We start from the raw sequence: 22,153 nt of genomic DNA on the forward strand, positions 1-22,153 counted from the left end.
AATAGGCCGACATGACTGTGTCACAAAACATTTACCGAAAACTTACAAAATCTGAGATTTAGGTTAGATATTTTTTGTACTTTCTATGAAACAGAAGAATGTATTTGTTTTATCAATGTATGTATACCAAAATTGTTTGAGTGGAATTGTTTAACTTAAAAGGTTTTTTTTGTTTTTGTTTTTTGTAAAATTAATTTTATTGTTGGGAAAATCCCACATGTGGGCAGACTCCAAACCAGATTTTTTTTTCTTTGTTTTTTTTCCTATTAGGAAATAAAAAGGCAATAAAAACTGTGTTTGATCAATTCCATATGAGCTGATGATACATTGATGTGGAATTACAGAAACTTTTTTCTTTAATTTTATTGTTTCTCTGTATATTTGTATCCTTGAAATGTACAGTTCTGCATGTACTTAATGGCAATATTCTTGCTAAAAAAAACCCTGCTAAACCTATGCCCAACCTCATAGGTGGGTACAACCAGCTGACACAGGGCGTGGGCTGAGAGTTGTGACCTGACATAGAAAAATGAAATAAAAAACTGTCACACAGGAGAGGTGCCTCTTTTTAGTACTTTGCCCCCATCCTGACACAGTGTGTGCACACCACTCATTATTATAACTCTCTGTTACAAAACAGAATCTGCTCTTAGATATCTAATGCCGACATTATTTTTGCACTTTTTCCAGCAGCCAAGGGTGTAAGGATGTAAACTAAGTTAAATGATCAAGTTTTAGTTTCGATTGTTCATTTATAGTTTTTACTCTCAGATAATCAAGCCACGTTACGTTACGTGGGTGACGTTTATATGAAGAAAACGAAACTTAAAGGTTTCCAGAGAGCTGAGTCGAAACGAAACTCATACTCGCAGGACTGGGAGCAGAGTGAAGACGGGGAGGGAGAAGAGACAGTCTTTGTGAGCTCTGTACTTTGTTCTGACAGTTTTATGTTATTTTAACTTGAATCCCCACGGTTTAATCACCGGAGATGGAAACAGGAAACTGTGTCGCCAGACTGAACGAGTACGCACAGAAAACACGCTCCGAGCTGCGCTATGAGGACCTTGGCTTTGTTGGCCCTGCACACAACAAAACGTAAGTTGAGTTAAACGTGTCACCTTTGTGTGGTGCATGCATTTCTAGCTACATTATTCTGTCATAATACGACTGGGAAAATGGTTGTGCTTTTGGGTGAGCCAGCGCTGTTGATGTTTGGTGGTGGTTCAATATAAAGGTAGCTAATATCTCCAGAAAAGCAGCTAGGTTACTTATGTATAATATGAGGACATCTGGTTAATCACAAAACTCCTAAAATACCATGCAACTACTTGTTTAGAGACAACCAAGTAAATACAGAATAACTGTATCAAAAACTGCACTGTAGAGGTTAACAGACATTAACACATATTTGCCGCTGAGCAGTGGTGCCCCCAAAGGATGGGCCCTGGCCCCCCCATTGCCCCCTGGCAAGAATGAAAGGAGGCTGATATCACTGTATTTAGGAGACTTGTGTGGCATGCTCTTTTTTAAAGCTTTTTAAGCGCTATCTTGTGAAACTAGACAACCAAAGGCATCCATTGGTTTTATTCATGTCAGTATAGCTTGTCAGAAACAAAATAACTGTCCAAATTTAGACTTTATTTTGACAAGGAAACAACTGGCACGTTGATGAAGAAGCTCAGTCATCCAGGTCATGCTAATTCTAGATGGTAAGTTAAGTTTTCTTAGAGACGTTTTTCCGTATCCAAACAGCTTCTTGAGTTCAAGTCGGCAGTCCTGACTGGTCCATTAAAACTCAATAAGCTGCATGACAGCTGACAGGCAAAATGTCTTCAAGCAACTCACGCAAATCCAGGTGCCAATGATATAGCACCTAGAAAATGTGCATGGCTATTTTTTAAGGGGTCTCTTAAAATCTCACGGCTTACTTCTCACCTCTCATCACAAAATGTGTTCTATGGGTACCCACCAAGTTCAGCCACCGAGGCCGAAAAATGAAGCCAACGCAGAAGTGCCAAAAACTACAAGTTATCAAATGGCTCCTTCGCGAGACACTAGTATCCTAACGGATTCACAACTTTTTAATGATGGCACAAAGCGATAATTTTAAATAAATTATTTTCTAGATTAAGTAGAATGGGCGGGGCATAAACTGCAGGCCAAACTGTGTTTTTAAAGAACAAGTTGAGTGGAAAGCCCTTTAACTGTAGCAGATAACATGCCTGTATAACCTGCCTAAAAGCTCTGTACCAGTTGTGTCATGATGTTACGTTATGAAGTAAATAGTGAAATCATGATCAGGTAAATTGTACTTATGCCATAAATATGTGTATACCCGAATTTAATCATAATTATCAAGGTCTTAGTGCCTGAATGTACTGGTGGAGTCCCACCGTACATAAAACACAGGTGCCTTAACTCCTATAGGCTGACTATGGTAGTGTGCATATTCATGTAATTTAAAGCAAAACACACTAACATAATTAAAGGCCAGCCTGTCTGAATAATAGATGTGATGATTCCTCTGCAGATTCACCCAGAGCGCAGTCGTAAATGGTAAAGTCTATCCCCCGGGTGTGGGGAAGACCAAGAAGGAAGCCAAGTATAATGCTGCTAAAAATGTCCTGAGCAGCTTGTTCGGGGGTGAACATCAGGACTCAGTGGACACAGTGAGATTATTGTTCCTTGTTGTGCTCACATGCTTTTATCTTAAAGGCTGTTCCCATAATTTTTAACATTATGCCAAACACCTTTTCTGTGCATTTTAGGTGTCTGTCAGATCAACAGCCTCTGAAGGTGGTGCAGCATCTATGATGTCAGCGCGATCAACTTCACTGTGAGGCATTTGTTTTTCATTAATAGGAGAGTGTATCATGGAGATAAATACTGACAAAGCTGTACTCATGTCTTTCAATGTATTCCCCCAGGGAGTCCCATGAGCCATCATCACAAAACACGTCAAGGAGCACAAGTCGCTCAATAATATTCACCGATTCAGTGGACACAGTAAGATTATTGTTCCTTGTTGTGTAACTTGAACATGCCAAGTTGTAGGAATTTAAAGGTAAAATACCAATCATAGGCCAAAAGTGTATTTTGTTGTGGAATGTCACATTTTCAGTCAGGCCATAGTCCACTATGTGAACCATCTCTAAATTGTACTTTTTTTTATTTCCAGACTGCAGATGAGAAAAACTGTACCTCAGGTCAACAAAAGGAGGAACTAAATCAAGAAGTTTCTGATATCTGGTGAGTAAATCACAATATCAGTGCACTGTTTAATTTTCATGCCTTCATCAGTATGATATGTTACTTGTTTATTACAGTAATAAGACAAAACGCCTCAGTTTGAACTCCAGAGACAACAGCTATGCAGAGACAAATTTCATCGGACTTGTTAACCACTACTGTCAGAAAACAACCCGCTGCCATACATTTGTGGAAGAGAGGAGATGCGGTCCACCTCATAATCCTCAGTAAGTATGACCGAGAAACCCTGTTATCTGAATAGAATACAGACACTTTAGGCTAATGTCTACAAACAAATATCTGCATGTATGCAGGCTCTGCAGGCAACGAGGCAAGATTTTGTTTGCCTCGTTGCCTGCAGTTTTTCTTGAATGACGATTTAGCCTTTTATTAACTTTATATCTGGTCAGAGAGCTTTGCTGAAATGATCGGAGCACCGGAACTCGGTTTCGGTTCAAACTCTTGACTAATTTTCAGTGTGAAACAACATTAAAATGCTAACATAATGATTACACTTTCTTTTTGAAACAGGTTTTTCTACAAATTAATAATCAACAGTAAGGAATACCCTGAGGGTGAGGGTAAGACTGTGAAGGAAGCCAAACAAGAAGCAGCTCGGCTGGCCTGGTCTGCTCTTCAAGAACAGACAGACTGGGACAGTAAGGTATTACTTCTTTTTTTTAACTTCTCAAAACATAAACTCAGTTTTTAGTTAATAAGGTACATCTAACTAAAATACTGGCATCTAACATCTTGCAGTTGTAGCTAGGTGCACATAATAAACTGGCGACAAAGAGTAGTTGCTAAATCAGATTTCCCCTGATGCCGTGAGTCGGCCTTTAAATGAACTTCTCACAGAGACAATAATAACCACAGCTCACATGCTTTTATCTTAAAGGCTGTTCCCATAATTTTTAACATTATGCCAAACACCTTTTCTGTGTATTTTAGGTGTCTGTCAGATCAACAGCCTCTGAAGGTGGTGCAGCATCTATGATGTCAGCGCGATCAACTTCACTGTGAGGCATTTGTTTTTCATTAGTAGGAGAGTGTATCATGGAGATAAATACTGACAAAGCTGTACTCATGTCTTTCAATGTATTCCCCCAGGGAGTCCCATGAGCCATCATCACAAAACACGTCAAGGAGCACAAGTCGCTCAATAATATTCACAGATTCATTAAACCCTTCCAGGGCTCAGGTCTGTTCTCTCAGAATTATAAAAAACAAATCTGACTCAAGTGAAAAAAAATCTCATTAAATAATGAATAACATTTGACATTTGTTTTTAACAGGGCTGCACAAGAGTAGATGGTTTTATTCAGAACATTGTACATAATTATACACTGAAGCTTTTAACCTTTTTTGTGAATTGTAGATGCACTTTAGGTCAGCTGCATCTGAAGATGATGCACCAACCAGGCTGTCAACACCAACTTCACTGTAAGACTCCACTCTTTGCTTTTATTGAAGAGCTTAATATTGAAAAGGTTCCTGTACTCATGTATCTTATTACATTCTCCTAGGGAGTCTCTTGCATCGTCACAGAGCATGTCGACAGGTACAAGTGGTTCAGGAGTATTCACTGATTCATCAAACTCTTCTAAGGATCAGGTCTGAACTTAAATCACAATCTTTTAACACATCCTTAAATCCAACCTCTTATACCCTGCTTACTCTGTATGTAGAGAGGAAACTGAATAGGACCACTAACAGAACAACAAGAAAGTTTTGTTGGTCTAGTCATGAAAAATAGTCACTAAAAAAGTCACACACACATATGTGTGTGTGTGTGTGTGTGTGTGTGTATATATATATATATATATTTTAATTTTTATTTTTATTGTTTTTTTTTTTATTTAAATCTATTCTACTCTTGTATTCTCTAAGCATGCCATCAAAGACAAGACTATTGGAAATAGTCAGAAGGAGACATCCATCCAGTCAAGGTATGAAAAAAAAGAATTGTAGCATGTGTGTTTTAGTCTGACATGGTGTCTAATCTCTCTTCCAGCAACTGATATAAAATCAAGAAAACTGTTGTTTTTATTTGAACTTTTTGCCTGAACAAGAGTGTTTATCTCAACAGGTTTACTTCAGACTTTGATTCCATAAAAAGTCTTGGCAGTGGAGGCTTTGGTCGAGTTTACAAAGCGAGACATAAACTGCTGGACAAGAACTACGCTGTAAAGATTGTCCGCTGTGAAGAGTGAGTATGCAGCAGTGAGATTACAGTGTGCATTGTGCAGCATATATAGTAAGTAATTAAGTAAGTAATTTGTCGACTTTTTATTTTCCTTGTTCTCCCTAGGATCAGAAAAGCTCTTCGAGAAGCGGGGACATTATCAGACCTCCTCCACCCTAATATCGTCAGATACTACACATTTTGGATGGAGGATTCAGAGTATCAAAGTCTCAATTCAGGTGACAGTTCAGCCGGCAGTTACAGCTCTATCCAGTAAGTGACATGCACTTGAGTTAAATTTTAACTTGTGATTTGCAGTTAAAGGTGAGTAATTCAGTCATTTCTCTTTAATTCATTTTCTAGGTCTACAGAAAATTCATCGGCAAAATACCTCTATATCCAGATGGAGTTATGTGATACCAAAACACTCAGAGAGTGGATTAAAGAGAAGAACGCTCAGCCTGTGCAAGACTCCAAGAGAAGAGAAGAAAGTCTAAAGATGGCTCAACAAATAGTCAGTGGAGTTGAATATATTCACTCCAAGAGGCACATCCACAGAGACCTTAAGGTGAGTCCAGACTCTACACTGTGTTGAGGCAAAGTTGATATAGATGCTACCTGTGTTTAACCCTGACGAGGCTTCAACAGCACCCTGAGACAGATCCCTCCGCTCTCCACTCAATCAGGTTATAGCATGGCCTGTAAGACATCCGTCAGCCAGCAGTTCTTTAATGAAAAGTTGGCCTGGAAGACGCATCAGTCATCCTTCCATACCAAACTGATGTCATAGTGAACTGTCACTGCTTTCATCTCAGGGATTTGCATCCCCATACAATAGGGCTAACTGCTTGAAGGTGTGTCTTTGACCGATGAAGGCCTTGTCTTAAGTCAGTGACGTTTTAAAGCAGTGCCGTCTCTAGAACTGCACTATACTATACCCATCTGACTACGACACACTTGGCGGACGCACTTTGACCTGACTGCACATTTAAACCAGAGACTAATACTAAAGATAGACAACATTAGCGATTGCCGCAATTGACGGCGGGTATATGGGTGGGACCTTGACACCGTGGCTCTACCTCCTGATCACTACTATGCTAAATCAACGCAGCATTGTTTCGCTTTGCGTGGCCAGAAATGCCTATAGCAAAGCCCTAGTCCGTTCATGTGTTGTTTACTTTGAGAAACAAGACATTTATTTTTTTCAATTTCTGTTTTTTCTTTGCAATGTTTAGCCAGAGAATATCCTGTTTGGACTGGATGGAGAAGTGAAGATCGGGGACTTTGGTCTGGTCACCAGAGATGATGATGATGACGAGGCTTTGATGGAAAGAACAGAGAACAGAGGAACCCGATCTTACATGGCTCCTGAACAAGTGAGATGGTCTTTACAGACAATAACTTTCAAGTCTTTGGTATTATTGTTTTAAAAAATATGTTGTAACGGGCTTCATTAAATAATTACTTGGTTACTGCACTTCACAGTGCTCCTGGATTCTCTGAATCATCCCAGCTTTACCTCTTTTTACTCTTGGCAGTTAAAGTTGTGAGATAAAAGAAGTATTAATCAAACATGTTACAGTTTTATATCAATAGAACATATTTTTAAAACAGAAATTGCAAACTGTTGAGCAGCAAAACCTGAGCTGAAAGCTGAAATTCTGTTTTCCAATTGAGCATAACTAGTTAATCTACCACTATACACAGTTAATTATTCGGGGAGCTGGGGGTGCCTTTTATTAATGCTGGGTTGTTATTCTGTCACCAAAGAGGGAGAAGACCTATGACCGAAAAGTGGACATATTTGCTCTGGGGCTGATATACTTGGAACTCCTTTGGAAAGTCTCTACTAACCATGAAAGAGGAGATGTGAGTCATTCATAAACACATCACAACATCGTGTGTTGCTTTTGAAGACAAAAGACTACAATGTGACCATATTACTGTAGACAGCCGATACTTTATGGACCTTTATTGTCCATCTTTTAATCTGTCTTGCTTAATTTTCCTGCATTTATTTATAGCATTCAAAAGAGTATACTTTTGATTAATATTACATTTCAGCCTAAATAACATGTTCTTTTCATTCTGTTATCTCTGCATGAATACCAGATTTTGAGGAATGCCAGATGTCAGAAGCTCCCCGAAGGGTTCTCGCTGACTTTTACCCAAGAGGTAGATTACCATAGTCTTATTAATTTAACTGATTCACTTGCCACGTGTAGCAGTATTTCCCAGAGGGTGTGCTACATTCCCCCAGAAAACAAAACCTGAAGGACATGGGTTGCAGTTTGGGAAATCAACAAAACACTGCACATATACAAGAGGGTGAAAGCAAAACCGGGCACTTTGGTTTCTAAAATGTGGCATGGGAATTAAAACTCCCCACAGCCACCCACTGATTCTATCAAAATGACAGACAAACGAAAGTATTGGTTGCAAAACATAAGTAAATTTGGAGTCACTGAATAGGGGGGAAACAAAAGAATAACCTCCCTTCCAACACACATTCAACTCAGATTTCTACTCAAAACGAAAAACACAGAAAGCCAACTGAAGGTGTTGAGTCTTGAGACACTCAACCAACAGAGCAGGGAAAACCCAAGAACATCACAGGTGCACCCAATAGCTCCTGATTAGCAAGGAATACCATGACCTAGCTTTTGGATCTGCAGATCTATGACCATAACAGGTACTAGATAGTCAGGACGATTAATAGATTAACAGGGAGGCTGATGAACAGGACTCTGCAATGTTAAGTTGTCTATCTCTAAATCTTCAGAGGATGAGAGTCTAAACAGGACTGCTGGCATCTGTATGTGAATAATGTCAATATCAAACAGAATAGATGACAATGCTTTGAGAACACATTAATATCAGTTTCCAAAATGCATACCGTATGTTGTAAATGCTGTGGAGTGGAGCTTTGGCAATATTGTAGAATGACCGCATTTATTAATTATGGTACAACGTTCCCTCTCTCTCTCTTTTTTTTTGTTGCAGAACCAAATCATCAGGTTAATGCTGCGTGAGAAACCAGAAGACAGACCCGAAGCAAGTAAACTCAAGACAGAGTTAGAGACGTGGGCGCAGACACTCAACACACAAAATAAGCATCGAGAAAATGCAACTTTCTGATTATGCCAAGAAATTTTGACAATGTAGTGTATTAAAATACGTCTCTTCTGGTTTAGGGATTTTTTAAAATGATTCGATGATTTTTATGGTTAATATTTGGGCTCCACATGAAGAAGTCCTATCCAGGACAAGTCGATTTTGTAGGGCAAGTGAATGAGAAATGTACTTGCCCCACCTGACAAGTTGAAAGTCATAAAAAAAAATTGCGCGTCCTCTCATTACATGACACCAATACTTGCCAATACATGTATAGCAGCAGCCACATCCTGTTTGGAGCCTGCACGATACGCTCCCATAATTCCCACCTCCACCAGTACAAGACGGATTTACCCTGTACCCCTGTTACAAAATGATACTTGTAATAAATAAATATAAACATATACAGTCTACATGAATAGGCTATTTGACAATTATTTGGGAAAAATTTTGCATATAGCTTCCCTTGTAACAATGAAACATTTTGGATGCTGTCATCTGTTTGGAAAAGTAAATTGTGGCTTTTTTTTCTTTTAAAAAAAACGTACTTATCGAGACCTGATTATGATGTTTTTTGTCGTAAAACGGTTAATGTACTGCACTTCTATAAGCGATTCACCATGAACTTTAATGCACATATCTATGGTAATATATAGCAGTTTGGGGTTCTCTGTTTTGCATCAAAACACTTTAACATGCAAACGGGGGGTCAAATTAATAATCATGCAACTAATGAACAACCTAAAAAAGGGGACCTCATGTGGGATTTTATAATCAAGGAAAGAAATATGAAATCAAAAAGTAACGTTTACATTAATTCACATCTATCTCGCATTTGTTCTAAATAATCATGTGCCTGTCAATTCCATGTCTACAGTTGCCTTTTTATTCTGTGCTTAAAATGGTTACATTTATTTAAAGTGGTGTCAGAGTCATCAGAGTCTTAGTTTTGTATTAAATCTGAAGACCTGATTTTCCAAGACCTGGCCCTCTACTTTGTGTGGTCTGTTTGTTTGTTTAATGTAAAATCATGATTGAAAACAATGGGGAAAAAACAGAAAAATATTTTTAATATTTCTGTTCAATTTGAACAATATTGCTGGTCAGAATCCAGAAATAGATTGATGAATTAATTCATTTGAAGTTTGTGAGAAGCTGCTGCACCTTTTGCTTCGGGATTCAAGGTTTACTGTTTGTTTTGGATGTGATTTACTTGATAAACTAATTTAAATGTGCTGTGCATTTTTATTTAGCCATAAAACCACAGCATTATAGTTACACATAAGGATTTTCACAATGCCCTTGCAAGGTTGTGCTTGACAGCAGCATGCCATGTAACCTGAACATGACAATATGAAAATTACAGTTTGTTTGATTATTTCTTTTGCCAGTTGAAACTTAAATGGATACAGAGCTGTGTTGCTTGAAATGTCACTATTGCTTTGGTGCATTAAATAAGTGATAACTGGAGCCCTGAAGTGTGCAAGACATTTTTTGCCTTTTGGCCAGTTGAAACTTTTGGCTACCACTGACTCATTTACGCTGAGGATTAGTGACATGCAAATTATGATAAAAATAAAATGTTAACGGTTATTAGCGTACATTTAAGAAATGTACATAAAGCTTTTTTCCTGCTTTTGGCACAACTCTCACTGCATTCTCGTGTCTTTTGTCATGTAATGTTGTTGAAAGCAATGTTGTAATGTCATGTTGTTCGGCAATATCAGGACATTTGATTAAAAGCCAAAACCAAATAACACAGAGCCAAAATCATAGATAGTAATGCCATTTGGCCTCTGTCACATGACCTGATGAGTTGATGAGTTTTAAATTGACACACCTGTTCCAATGTAATTCTCTAACCTGATGAAGACTGAAGTCCAAAGGCATTTGTCTATCTATGTGAATGAAGGATTATTAACATAATTCGAGTGCCTTGAACGCCTATTTGCCTCTGCATTGAGTAAGCTGGTCACTGCCTTTTTTTCTTAACTGTTTATGATAAGTATAGGTTTTGTTTAGCAAGATAATCTTTTAAGCCAGAAGTAAAATGCTAATATTAGGGAATAAACAATCTACACTAATGTTGCAGTAATTAACTAGACAACTTCAACAAGGCTGCGTTATGGCATGATGATGGTCTGTGGTCTCGTTTAGCCTTTAGACACAATAAAGTTTCAAAATTTGTCAGTGGGGTATTTACTTAAGTATTTTATGTTGTAAAACAATATGAGAAAGTCTCTTAAACTCGTGTTAACCACAGACCTTATTTCAGGCATCTGACTAAAAACCTACTAAAAACAAAACCATATACTTCGATATGAGGGAACTAGGAGAGAGCTAAAATAATCATAATCATTTATGTTTTTTAGGGCTCATTTCCAAGGCACTCTGTGAGAAGCAGCTGTCAGAAGCGATGCAAGGTTTTTAAAATTAGGTCAGATTAGATTTGTAGTTTGCTGCCAGAGAGAGAGATTATAGAAGGGAGTGGGAACATGATAATCAATAGCTGGGATGTTTGTGTGATAATGCATACAGAGCTCAAAGTAGCCACCACAATAACCAAAGTAATACATTATAGTTTCAACCACCATCTTATTACAACACTATGACTGACATCACCAATAATCTAGTCAACTGCAGGGCATACACACTGATTAACTTGCATAATGTCACAAAAACATTTACGGGAAATCTAAATTATTACTCCAATTATTGATAACAAATGCACAATCCTGCTATTTTGCCAGCAGTAGTTTACAGGTATAAAGCTGGTTATGGACAAGTCTTTTGTTTAGTTTGTTCAGATCCGGTTCAGATCAATTCAGACAACGTAAGGTTACGCACATGACGTTTTTGTGAGGAAATCGAAACTTAAAGCAAAGCCTAGAAAGCTGAATCCAAACAGTGCTCACAATTTGACAACGAGTAACATTGAAAAGAAAAGGGAAAAGACGGACGCATCATGAGCTTTATACTCTGTTCTCAAAGTTGTAGGTAATTTGATCTGAAAATCCGACAGCTTTATTTAGGATGGAAACGGTAAACTATACATTTGAACTAAACGAGTATGCGCTGATAACGCGCTCTGAGCTCAAATATGAGGACGTCGGCGGTGTTGGACCTGGCCTCACTAAAATGTAAGTTTAATGGACAGAGTTATTTGAGGATTATACTTGCATATCGTTGCACAAACTTTATTGTTCATATGTTTATATTGTTCTCACAAGCTTATTCGTATGTGTGTGTGCGTTTTATTGTTGCGACTTTCTGTGTAACGCACTTTGTAACGTTGATTTTGAAAAGCGCAGTACATTTAAACTTTATTATTATTATTATTATTATTATTATTATTACCACCACAAATTTACTTGATAATAGAGATGTGATGATTCCTCTTCAGATTCACCCAGAGGGTGGTCCTAAACGGTGAAGTCTATCCTGAGGGTGTGGGGAAGACCAAGAAGGAAGCCAAGTATAATGCTGCTAAAAATGCTCTGAAATGCCTGCTGGAGAACGAACCTCCGGAGTCAGTTCACACAGTAAGATTCTTCTTCTTTGCTTAAATAGACCATGATGGGTTGTAGGTAAGTAAAAAATCAATCATAGGCCCATCAAGTTATTGTTTTGTAGGTCACATACTGTGCCAACCGTCTCTAAATTGTACTTGTTTCATTTCCAAGACTGTAGATGAGAACAACCAAACATCAGGTCATCAAACAGAGGAACCAAATTTAGATATTTCTGATATCTGGTGAGTAAATAACAACAGCAGTGAATTGTAAAATTTTATGACAAAACTTTTTTTTTTCTAGCACAGAAATTCAGTTGTTGTAGCAGCACAAGGACCTCGAAAGGACCTAGAACAGAGACCACCTTGGGATGGGATCATTCCAGCTGCTGTCTGCAATTTAAAGTGCAAAGTTTTGTTGTCATGTTGACCAAAATTATCCACAGACAGACATATAAACACCTGGCAATTACCAAAAATGGCTTCCTGGTGTCACCAGGACTATATTTTGCCATGACCAAGCACACACACCAACACAATCACTCTTACGAGGTGATAACAACATCAGCTGTCACGACATTTATGTGAAAACGAAAGAAGACTATTTTGAGACAAAAATCAGAACGTAAAGTGACAGTATGTATGCCACACTAATATATGATTAAGTAATGGTACTTTGTGGGTTTTTTTGTCTTGAGATGTAATATAAATATAATATGGAATTTGAGGCAAAAATGTGTAACAATTTAACATAATTTAGTATAGCATTGAGATTATTTTTCCTATTATTATCATTATTATTATTATTGTGTAGCATGGGATATGAAATATAGTATAAAGTGAAAGGTAAGAATAGGTATGTAGAAATATAATGGTTTCTGCTGGCGCTCACTTTTGCATGTTGCCATCAGATTGCTATCACGTTTTGATGGCAGTCTGGTTTGATTTGCATCAAAACATGGATGCCATTGTGTTTTGCAGTTTTATGTCTTCATCAGTGTGAAGTGTCTCTTTTTTATTACAGTGATAGGATAAGAAACCTCAAAGTGAATGCACAACTTTACAGAGATAATCGGAAAAAAAGACAGACAAATTACATAGGATTTGTCAGCCACTACTGTCAGAAAACTAATCGCTGCCATACATACATTGAAGAAAGGAGATGCGGTCCAAGTCATAACCTTAAGTGAGTATGAAGCTGAACTTCTGTAACCTGTAGTCTGTGCTAACATCGGATTAATGTTAAATTGTAGACAATATGAAATTGTTAGCATAATGATTTAAACTATTTCCTCCTTTTCAAAATCCATCACAGATTTTTCTGCAAATTATTGATTGACAGAAAGGAATACCCTGTGGGTGAGGGTAAGACTGTCAAGGAAGCCAAACAAGAGGCAGCACGACTGGCCTGGGTTGCCCTTCAAGAACAGTCAGACTGGGACAGCAAGGTATTGAATATTTTGTTCTTCCTTTAGCTGCCAGTTTATTCTGTAAAATTAGCTTAAAAAATGCAGTCCTACACAACATTCATGAATGTCATAATGTTCAGTTTATACTTGAAGTTTTGATCCAACTTGATCATTTTTGAGAATGCACTTTGTGCTGCTGGTGAACTGTATTACATTATACAAAAAGGTGTTTCTGTAATTTACATTTTTCTTATGATATAAATGGGAAGGACAATACATTAGAAACACCTGTCAGTATGATACAATACAGTTGAACAGTACCACAAACTACAGCCTTCAGAATGATTTCTTTAAATTTCAGGAATGCAACTTTTTTCCTTTTGGTTTTTTTTTTTTTTGCATGTTGACAAAAGGTTAAACTAGGCTGTATCATGATAGTTTTTTAACACTAGCAGATGGCAGCCCACCTTAATCCAGCTACTTCTGAATACCTTTGAGTGAAAAGGTGCCATTGAGGTGAACATCTAACATTGTGTGCATTTTAGGTGTCCGTCAGATCAACAGTGTCCGAAGATGGTGCACAATCTATGATGTCAGAGTTATCAATTACCGGGTAAGGCACTACGTAAGACAGCAGACCACAGAGTTAAATACTGACAAAGCTGTACTCATGTCTCTCATTGTGTTCTCCCAGGGAGCCCCTCGACCCATCACCACAAAGGCCCTCAGTGAACACATTCACTGATTCATCGGTCCCTTCAAATGCTCAGGTTTGTTCTCTCACAATCTCAAAAAATCTTTAGTAAGTAAAGCAAAATTCTATGTATGATATTTGCAGACGGCAGCAGACTAATAGAAGTATTGTTACAGCAAGAAAGTTTAGTGTGGGTCCATATTTGTGGTTTATACAAGAGGAAAAAATAAATGAATTGCTTGACTCAGGTGAAAAATCACATTACATAACTGATATAATTTGACATTATTTTTAAGAAGGCTACAAGACAGTACATCATTTTATGATGTACTGTCATCATGAAGCCATCAGCCAAAGCAGTCAGTGCCATTTTCTTCCTCTTAATATAATTAAACTCTTTGTTTTCAAGCCTGAAGAAAGTTCTACAAAGACAAACTTCATTGGAATCGTCAACCAGTACTGTCAGAAAAAAAACCTATTCCATCGCTACGACTTAGTGGACATGAGGGGCCCATCTCACAACCCTCAGTGAGTACGACTGAACCTGTTAAACCGGAATGACACCACAGATACTTTCTGAAAACTTTTTATAGATTTGGGAGAGAGATCTTAACATGATGATCAAAATATATTTTCTCTGTTTGAAAACCCAACACAGATTTTTCTACAAACTAGTGATCGACAAAAAGGACTACCCTGTGGGTGAGGGTAAAACCAAACAGGAGGCCAAACAAAATGCAGCTCAGCTGGCCTGGTCTGCTCTTCAAGAGCAGTCAGACTGGGACAGCAAGGTATTTAATATTTTCCACTCCCCTTAAATCATCTAAGATTTACTCAATCAAAGACCTCTTTGTATCATGCAATGAAGGTGAACAGCAGCACAAACTACATCTTCCAAAATGATCAGAAAGTTGAATCAACATCTTTCTAAACAGCTTCAGTAGAAAGTGTACACCATGATATTCATGAAGGTAGGACTGTATGACTGTTGTGTTAGACTGCATCAGCTTTAGCTTGTTTTCCCTGATAAACTGGCAGCTAAGAATGCTTTGGTATAAAAGTGGACATTTCATTGCAGATTATTCCCAATGCCATTATTCTGCAGCAAAGTGAACACTTTATAGGGACCATATTCACCACAGCCTACGTGCTTTTATTTTGAAAGACCTTTGCATAAAACATCCAAGCTATGCATTTTCGTTTTTTTCTCGTGTTTTTTTTTTGTTATGTTTTTAAATGTTGGGAAAAGATTGCACCAGGCTGTATAGTGATACTTCCTAACATTAACAAATGGTGGCAGATCTCAGTCCCAGTGACTTCTGATTAACTTTGAATGAAACGGTTCCATTAAGGTGACATTTTACATCAAATAATAACATCTAACATTGTGTGCATTTTAGGTGTCCGTCAGATCAACAGTGTCCGAAGATGGTGCACAATCTATGATGTCGGAGTTATCAATTACCCGGTAAGGCACTACGTAAGACAGCAGACCACGGAGTTATATACTGACAAAGCTGTACTCATGTCTCTCATTGTATTCTCCCAGGGAGCCCCTCAACCCATCACCACAAAGGCCCTCAGTGAACACATTCACTGATTCATCGGTCCCTTCAAATGCTCAGGTTTGTTCTCTCACAATCTCAAAAAATCTTTAGTAAGTAAAGCAAAATTCTATGTATGATATTTGCAGACTGCAGCAGACTAATAGAAGTATTGTTACAGCAAGAAAGTTTAGTGTGGGTCCATATTTGTGGTTTATACAAGAAGAAAAAAAAATGAACTCTTTGCACAAGGTGAAAAATCACATTACATAATCAATATAATTTGACATTATTTTTAAGAAGGCTACAAGGCAGTACATCATTTTATTTGGAACATGCTACATTTTAACTTACTGTGAATTATAGATGCCCTTAAGGTCAGCTGCTTCTGAAGATGATCCACCAACTGAGCTGTCAACACCAACTTCACTGTAAGACTCTCACTGACCCGACTATTAAAACAGATTGCAGAGTTAATATTGAAAAAGCTGTACTCATGTATGTCATTACATTCTCATAGGGAGTCTATTGCATCGTCACAGAGCATGTCAACGAGTAAAAGTGGTTCAGGAATATTCAGTGATTCGTCAAACTCTTCAAAGGATCAGGTCTGGACTTTGTTTCATATTTTTTTAAGTTGTGATGATTAATAACAAAACCCACCCTCTTATATTCTATTTATTCTGTATATGGAGGTTAACAGAGAGCTGCAATTTTCTATAAATGCAACACGAATGATTATTTGTGATCTTACCTCATTTATAGAGGGAGTTAATCAGAAGACAATATAATTCTTGGCTTTTTTAATGTTAATGACACGTTGCATGTCATACTTCTCAAAGTAATTAAAACTCAATAATCAGAGCAGGGGTCTAAATTTTAAACCTGTTTTATTTGTTTATTTTTTTAGGATATTGTCAAAAACAGGAATGCAGGAAATAGTCAGAGTGAGACATTCGACCAATTGAGGTACTGTATCAAATAACAACATTATTTGCATTGAAGCATGTGAGTTTTATACTGATGTGGTGCTAAACCTCTGTTCCAGTGACTGATGTACTTCAAAGAAGTCATGTCTATGTTTTTCTCTACCTTTTATTCCTAAACAATAGAGTTAATCTCAGCAAGTTTACTTCAAACTTTGATTCCATAAAACGTCTTGGCAGTGGAGGCTTTGGTCGAGTTTACAAAGCGAGAGATAAACAGCTGAACAAGTATTATGCTGTAAAGATTGTCCGCAGTGAAGAGTAAGTATGTAGTAGTGTGTTTCAAATGTGCAGTTTAGCATGAGCAGTGTTTGCACAAGTCTTTTGTTTACTTATTCCTTTTCTCATTTTCCTCTGGATTAGGAAATCTCTTCGAGAAGTGGGGACATTATCAGACCTCCACCACCGTAATATTGTCAGATACTACACATTTTGGACAGACGATATAGGATACCAATGGGACAATTCAGCTGACAGTAAAAGCTCTTCCCAGTAAGTCAAATGCACTTACTTTGAGGACTAACTTTTTATTTAAAGGTGAGTAATTAGACAATTTTCCTTCTCTTTCTCCTAAGGCCCACAGATAATTCATCGGTAAAGTACCTCTATATTCAAATGGAGTTATGTGACACCAAAACACTTAAAAAGTGGATTAAAAAGAAGAATGAGCTGCCTGTGCAAGACTCCAAGAGAAGAGAGGAAAGTCTGAGAATTGCTCAACAAATAGTTAGCGGCGTTGAATATATTCACACCGAGAATCACATCCACAGGGACCTCAAGGTAAGACTGGACTCTGACAGTGTATTGAGGAAAAGCAGATATAGATGCTACCTGTATGTAATTTCAGGTGTAACGGCATTTGATATGTCCTCCGTTTTCCCCTGCCCCATCAATACCCTGAGACAGATCACTCCGCAAACCAGTCATTAAGTGATTTAAGTGATATATGTATCTAGACTCAGCATATAGTTTTGGTATTTAGTAATGCTATGCGTAGGCAGTATGTAATATTTCATACCTCTTCATACCTTTCTGAAGTTTCACCGGGGTATACGGTATATGACGGTCTAAGCTAACTCCCCTCGACAGGAAGTGTGTTACTTACTTTCAGCTTGTCAGACTAATAAATACACAATAGAAACCCACAAACTGTTAAGAAAATAATATTCTTACATTTTTTTCCTTATTAAACAGAGAATTATAACTGTACACCTTTTGAATTGAAATTTCTCTCCGTTACAGAAGACTGACAAAGCTTATGTGTCACATGAATTCATCATACAGCACACTTCATCAGAAGTCAACAGAAGCAAAATAAAACTCACCCGAACCGTCTTACTCTTGCTATTAAACTAGTTAATAAGTTCACTGTTCACCAGCAATCACCAGCTCCGGTTTGGTCGAATTAAATTCTGAATTCACCAAATTAGATTTAAAAAACATGCCGTTATTCCCCACGGTCTCTCTCTGACCGCAGGCTGTTTAGAGCCCTGTAACTTATTCCTCAACCACCAGGTGTTACGGTGTCTTTCAGCTAAGCTGCCTCTTCTACCAGTAGAGACTGAGCTCTGGTGGTGCATGCCGTGCACTACATACAATAGAAAGTTTAATAGAAAGAGCACTTTAGGGATTTCTAAATACCCCGGTGTACCATAGCAGCACCACATACCTAGACCTTTGCCCATCAACATCATTTACTAGTGAACACACGGTTATTTTAAGTGTTCAGCTTCAAAGTTCAGTAGTTCATGTGTTACTGCCCATCATGTGAGGAGCCAGATAATTATTTGTTTTAATTTTCATTTTTTTCTTTTTTTCTTTTCAATGGTAAGCCTGAAAACATCCTGTTTGGGCTGAAGGGAGAAGTGAAGATTGGGGACTTTGGTCTGGTCACCAGAGATGATGATGATGATTCTGCTTTGATGGAGAGAACAGAGAATGAAGGAACCACATCTTACATGGCTCCTGAACAAGTGAGACGATCCATACTGATAATAACTTCCAATTCTTCTGTATTATTGTGTTAACAAACATGTTCATTGAAAAGTCTTATTTAGGAGGACAGCTTGTATGCCTACCACCCTAAAAAAATGCTACAGAACATGAATCTCAGCCTACCGCTGTCTTTGCTGTTGGCAGTGAGAGCTGTAGTATGAAAAAGTTTACATTAAATGTGTTGCATTGTTTATGCCAACAAAACATTATTCAGCTGAAGCTTCATTTACATCACTAGCATAACTAGTTAATATGTCAATGATTGATGTAAGGATAGATTAGGGAAGTTAAGGTGCATTTTGTCAATACTTTGTTTTTATTCTATCACATTAGACAGGAAGGACCTATGGCCGAAAAGTGGACATATTTGCTGTGGGGTTGATATACTTTGAACTCCTTTGGAAACTCTCTACTGGACATGAAAGAGGAAGGGTGAGTCATCAACAGAATCTAACAATGGGCCTCATGCTGAAGAAATGTGCAAAGAAGTTGTCTCTTATGTTTGTTCGGAACCACAATTTGTTCACCTCTTCTTACCCACTGATTTCTGGGATCCACCAGGGTTTTCTTTTTTTTTTTTTTTTTTTGCTCTTCTCAGAGGTTAGTGAAAATTAACCAAGCTATCAACAACACTCTTACCAAGGTAAGAGAAGAATAATTTGCTATCAAAGTACACACATTTTGGTCCAATGCAAGGAAACAAGTTTTAAATTTGAGAAATACATTTTAAAAAATGCATGCATAACAAATAATCATATTTAGATATTATATGTTTTAGATTAATTATAATGATTGGATTGTTAAATATGTGGGCTTAATAAATACTATTTTGGATGACATGGTGTGCATTCAGCATCTAAGCATCATATATACTGTAGATGCTTTGATAATACAGGCCTTTACGAGAGCAGGCACAGTATACACTGATCACTGGTACGGTATACTTTTCCTTATAAGGTTATTTTACAGGAGCTGCCTACTTATGTTCTTTACTGACTCCTAAAACTCAGCAGCTGCAACCTTTGGTCTCATGGACAATTTTGTATCTTGTTTCACAAATCCACACCATCTTTGGTGAAAGTGCTTGTAGTTTTTTTGCACCGTCATCTTGGTGTCAGCTGATAATTGGCTGTTTGCTTTAGGTTTGTTGCCTGTTGCTTTTGTGTGATTTTTTTATGCTGTGTGTTTTAACCTTTGCCATTGTGTTTTTAGTGTACTTGTTTTTTCATGTGAAATAGTTTGTGCTTCATGTTTTTGAAACTGTGGATGGCACACTGCAGTTCCGAGGCCAAATTGCTCACCCAGGATGTTGACTGCTTATTTTGCTCACTATTTGTCTTTTATATACAAACCCACATGTTAACAAGGTTGAAATATTAAATGACTGTAGGAGGTCTTAAATGGACCACATGATAGTGTTACCTTATTATATGATCTCATGTATACTATATAAAAATCAGAGACCAGCTAGGTATACACCAGTTGTCAATTTATTTTCAGTATTTAGTAAAGCAGTGTATCGTAGACAGCAGATAAAATGGAATTTCATAGATTATCTTTGGATCTGTCCTGTTTAAATTTACCTGCATTCATTTGCAATGTTCAACAGAGCCTCATTTTAATAGTTTGTAAATTTGAGGCTAACTAACAAGTTCTTTCATCCTTCTCTCTCTGCATAAATAACAGATTTGGGATGATGCCAGAAGTCAGAAGCTTCCTGAAGAGTTTTCCCTGACTTTTCCCCAAGAGGTACAACACCATATTCTCATTATTCTAACGTAGTGACTCACCACTTGAAACTTTCAAAGGGTGCCAGCCAGTCATGTTTGTCGTTAACAGACAGTGGAAACTAAGCATATTTACAGAAAGTACTGTACTTAAGCACAATTTTAGGCACTATTTTACTCGAGTTCTTAATTCTCATGCACATTATACTTCAATTTATTTACAGAAAACAATTTGGCAACTACTGTGTTTAGCTATAAACATGTTATGGTTGCAGCTTCTGAAATATGAGGATTTGCACATTTTGTAACTCATTTTGATGTTTGGACAGTTGGTTGGAAAGACCAAATATTTTGAAGATCTCACTATGAACTTTGGTATTGTGACTGCATTTGTCACGATTTTGTAAATTTTTAAAACAAAGAGATGATAATTAGCAGATTAATCCATAATATACAAAACAGTTAACAGTTAGGTTTCACCTCAAACTACAACTACACCCTGCCCATATATTAGAGCTGGGTGAGCAGTTCAGTGGTGGCATTATTTGGCAAAAATCCCACAATACACTTTCAACGTATTTAATTAAAATGATCTAAGAGCACACTAGACACCTGTGCCTCCTCTTGGCTCGGTTATCAGGCTGCTAACTGTAGCCAAATGCTCGCAGCTTCGACTTCATATTCACATTTATTTTGTCTTTATGTGATAAATTTCAGATATCATACATCACAAACAACCACGATTTGAGAAGATATCAATCTCAGTTTCCAAAGCGCATATGTGAGGAATACTGTGAAGTGGAGCCTCAACTATATTAAATTATGACCACATTTATTATTGTTTGTACAAAGATGTCAGTAGCAGTTGTTTTGTTTTTTGCAGAACCAAATGATCAAGCCAATGCTGTGTGCGAGGCCACAAGACCGACCTGAAGCACGTCAGCTGAGGACAGAGCTGGAGACGTGGGCGCAGACATTCAGCGTACCAAATGTGCCTCAGGAAAATGCAGCTGTTGGGAATAATGAGCAGTCTTAGAAGTGTGTAGAATTGTGTCTCTTCTGATGTCTGTGATTTTATTATTTGATATACTGTTGTGAATATGATTTTGTGGGAAAATGGTTTAAATACTGCACTTAAATAGCCGAGCTCGGTAAAATTACTGAAGTCAAGATTAGCTACATGTACAATCAGTACACTTCAACATACAGACAGAAGTTAAAATCTTTAATCATGAAATTAATCAACAACCTAAAAAGGGGGCTGATATCAATGGATGAAACATGAATTTTGAAGTTTATCATGATTTTTTAAAGCCATGTTTGTACTCATTCACATCTTTTTTGCTTTTGTCCAGAATAATCATGCATACAGTTTATATTTTACTATATGCTGGAAATGTAATTTAAGTGATGTCGCATTAAAGCCTTTGTTTTTTTTATTGAATATTTGTATATATATTATATATTTTATATATATTTTTATATATATTAATATGGCAAGTGTTTTATGCAGCTTAGTTCCTTAAATTGTATTCAAAAGACAGGTTGGGGATTTAATCTGGTCAACACTGATGTGGGGAGGCAGTGTTGCACCTAAAACACTAAAAACTGCTGCATACAATCAAAAAGCACCAAAAGAGGTGCTGAAAATAGATAAGCCATTATGATTATTATTGCCTTTACAGACAATACAGAACATCATAATCAGAGAAAATTGGACCACAACCTTTTGTCTC

General features: G+C 37.4%; 2 protein-coding genes and 1 long non-coding RNA gene across 5 annotated transcripts in view; 2 read left to right on the plus strand and 1 right to left on the minus strand.

Moving 5' to 3' along the window:
- LOC148187716 (uncharacterized) overlaps positions 1 to 22,153 on the minus strand; it is a 61,198-nt gene that overhangs the window by 5,489 nt on the left and 33,556 nt on the right. The window lies entirely within an intron of this gene.
- On the plus strand, positions 817 to 10,021 carry LOC121954258 (interferon-induced, double-stranded RNA-activated protein kinase-like). Its single transcript, XM_088087030.1, has 19 exons — positions 817 to 1,095; positions 2,531 to 2,669; positions 2,769 to 2,836; positions 2,928 to 3,006; positions 3,179 to 3,249; positions 3,327 to 3,476; positions 3,781 to 3,913; positions 4,201 to 4,268; positions 4,360 to 4,450; positions 4,628 to 4,692; positions 4,776 to 4,863; positions 5,140 to 5,198; positions 5,339 to 5,458; positions 5,561 to 5,707; positions 5,798 to 6,002; positions 6,673 to 6,813; positions 7,208 to 7,306; positions 7,550 to 7,612; positions 8,441 to 10,021. Exons 1-19 carry the CDS (start codon positions 989 to 991, stop codon positions 8,573 to 8,575), a joined length of 2,028 nt encoding a protein of 675 aa, XP_087943156.1. The 5' UTR covers positions 817 to 988; the 3' UTR covers positions 8,576 to 10,021.
- LOC121954256 (interferon-induced, double-stranded RNA-activated protein kinase-like) lies at positions 11,411 to 21,861 on the plus strand. 3 transcript variants are annotated; one of them, XM_088087027.1, is made up of 21 exons: positions 11,411 to 11,691; positions 11,955 to 12,093; positions 12,235 to 12,305; positions 13,087 to 13,248; positions 13,378 to 13,510; positions 14,017 to 14,084; positions 14,166 to 14,241; positions 14,575 to 14,693; positions 14,824 to 14,956; positions 15,566 to 15,633; positions 15,715 to 15,790; positions 16,076 to 16,140; positions 16,230 to 16,317; positions 16,620 to 16,678; positions 16,822 to 16,956; positions 17,059 to 17,187; positions 17,271 to 17,475; positions 18,528 to 18,668; positions 19,024 to 19,122; positions 20,377 to 20,439; positions 21,301 to 21,861. In XM_088087027.1, the coding sequence occupies exons 1-21, from the start codon at positions 11,585 to 11,587 to the stop codon at positions 21,451 to 21,453; spliced, it is 2,289 nt and encodes a 762-aa protein (XP_087943153.1). In that variant the 5' UTR covers positions 11,411 to 11,584; the 3' UTR covers positions 21,454 to 21,861. The 3 variants fall into 3 exon arrangements, with proteins under 3 accessions (XP_087943153.1, XP_087943154.1, XP_087943155.1); XM_088087028.1 differs by having other exon boundaries at positions 13,405 to 13,510; XM_088087029.1 differs by lacking the exons at positions 14,575 to 14,693; positions 14,824 to 14,956; positions 15,566 to 15,633; positions 15,715 to 15,790.

The sequence above is a fragment of the Plectropomus leopardus genome, chromosome 13 (assembly GCF_026936395.1).
Source record: "Plectropomus leopardus strain MGB_pleo_1.0 chromosome 13, ASM2693639v1, whole genome shotgun sequence".
Taxonomy (NCBI): domain Eukaryota; kingdom Metazoa; phylum Chordata; class Actinopteri; order Perciformes; family Serranidae; genus Plectropomus; species Plectropomus leopardus.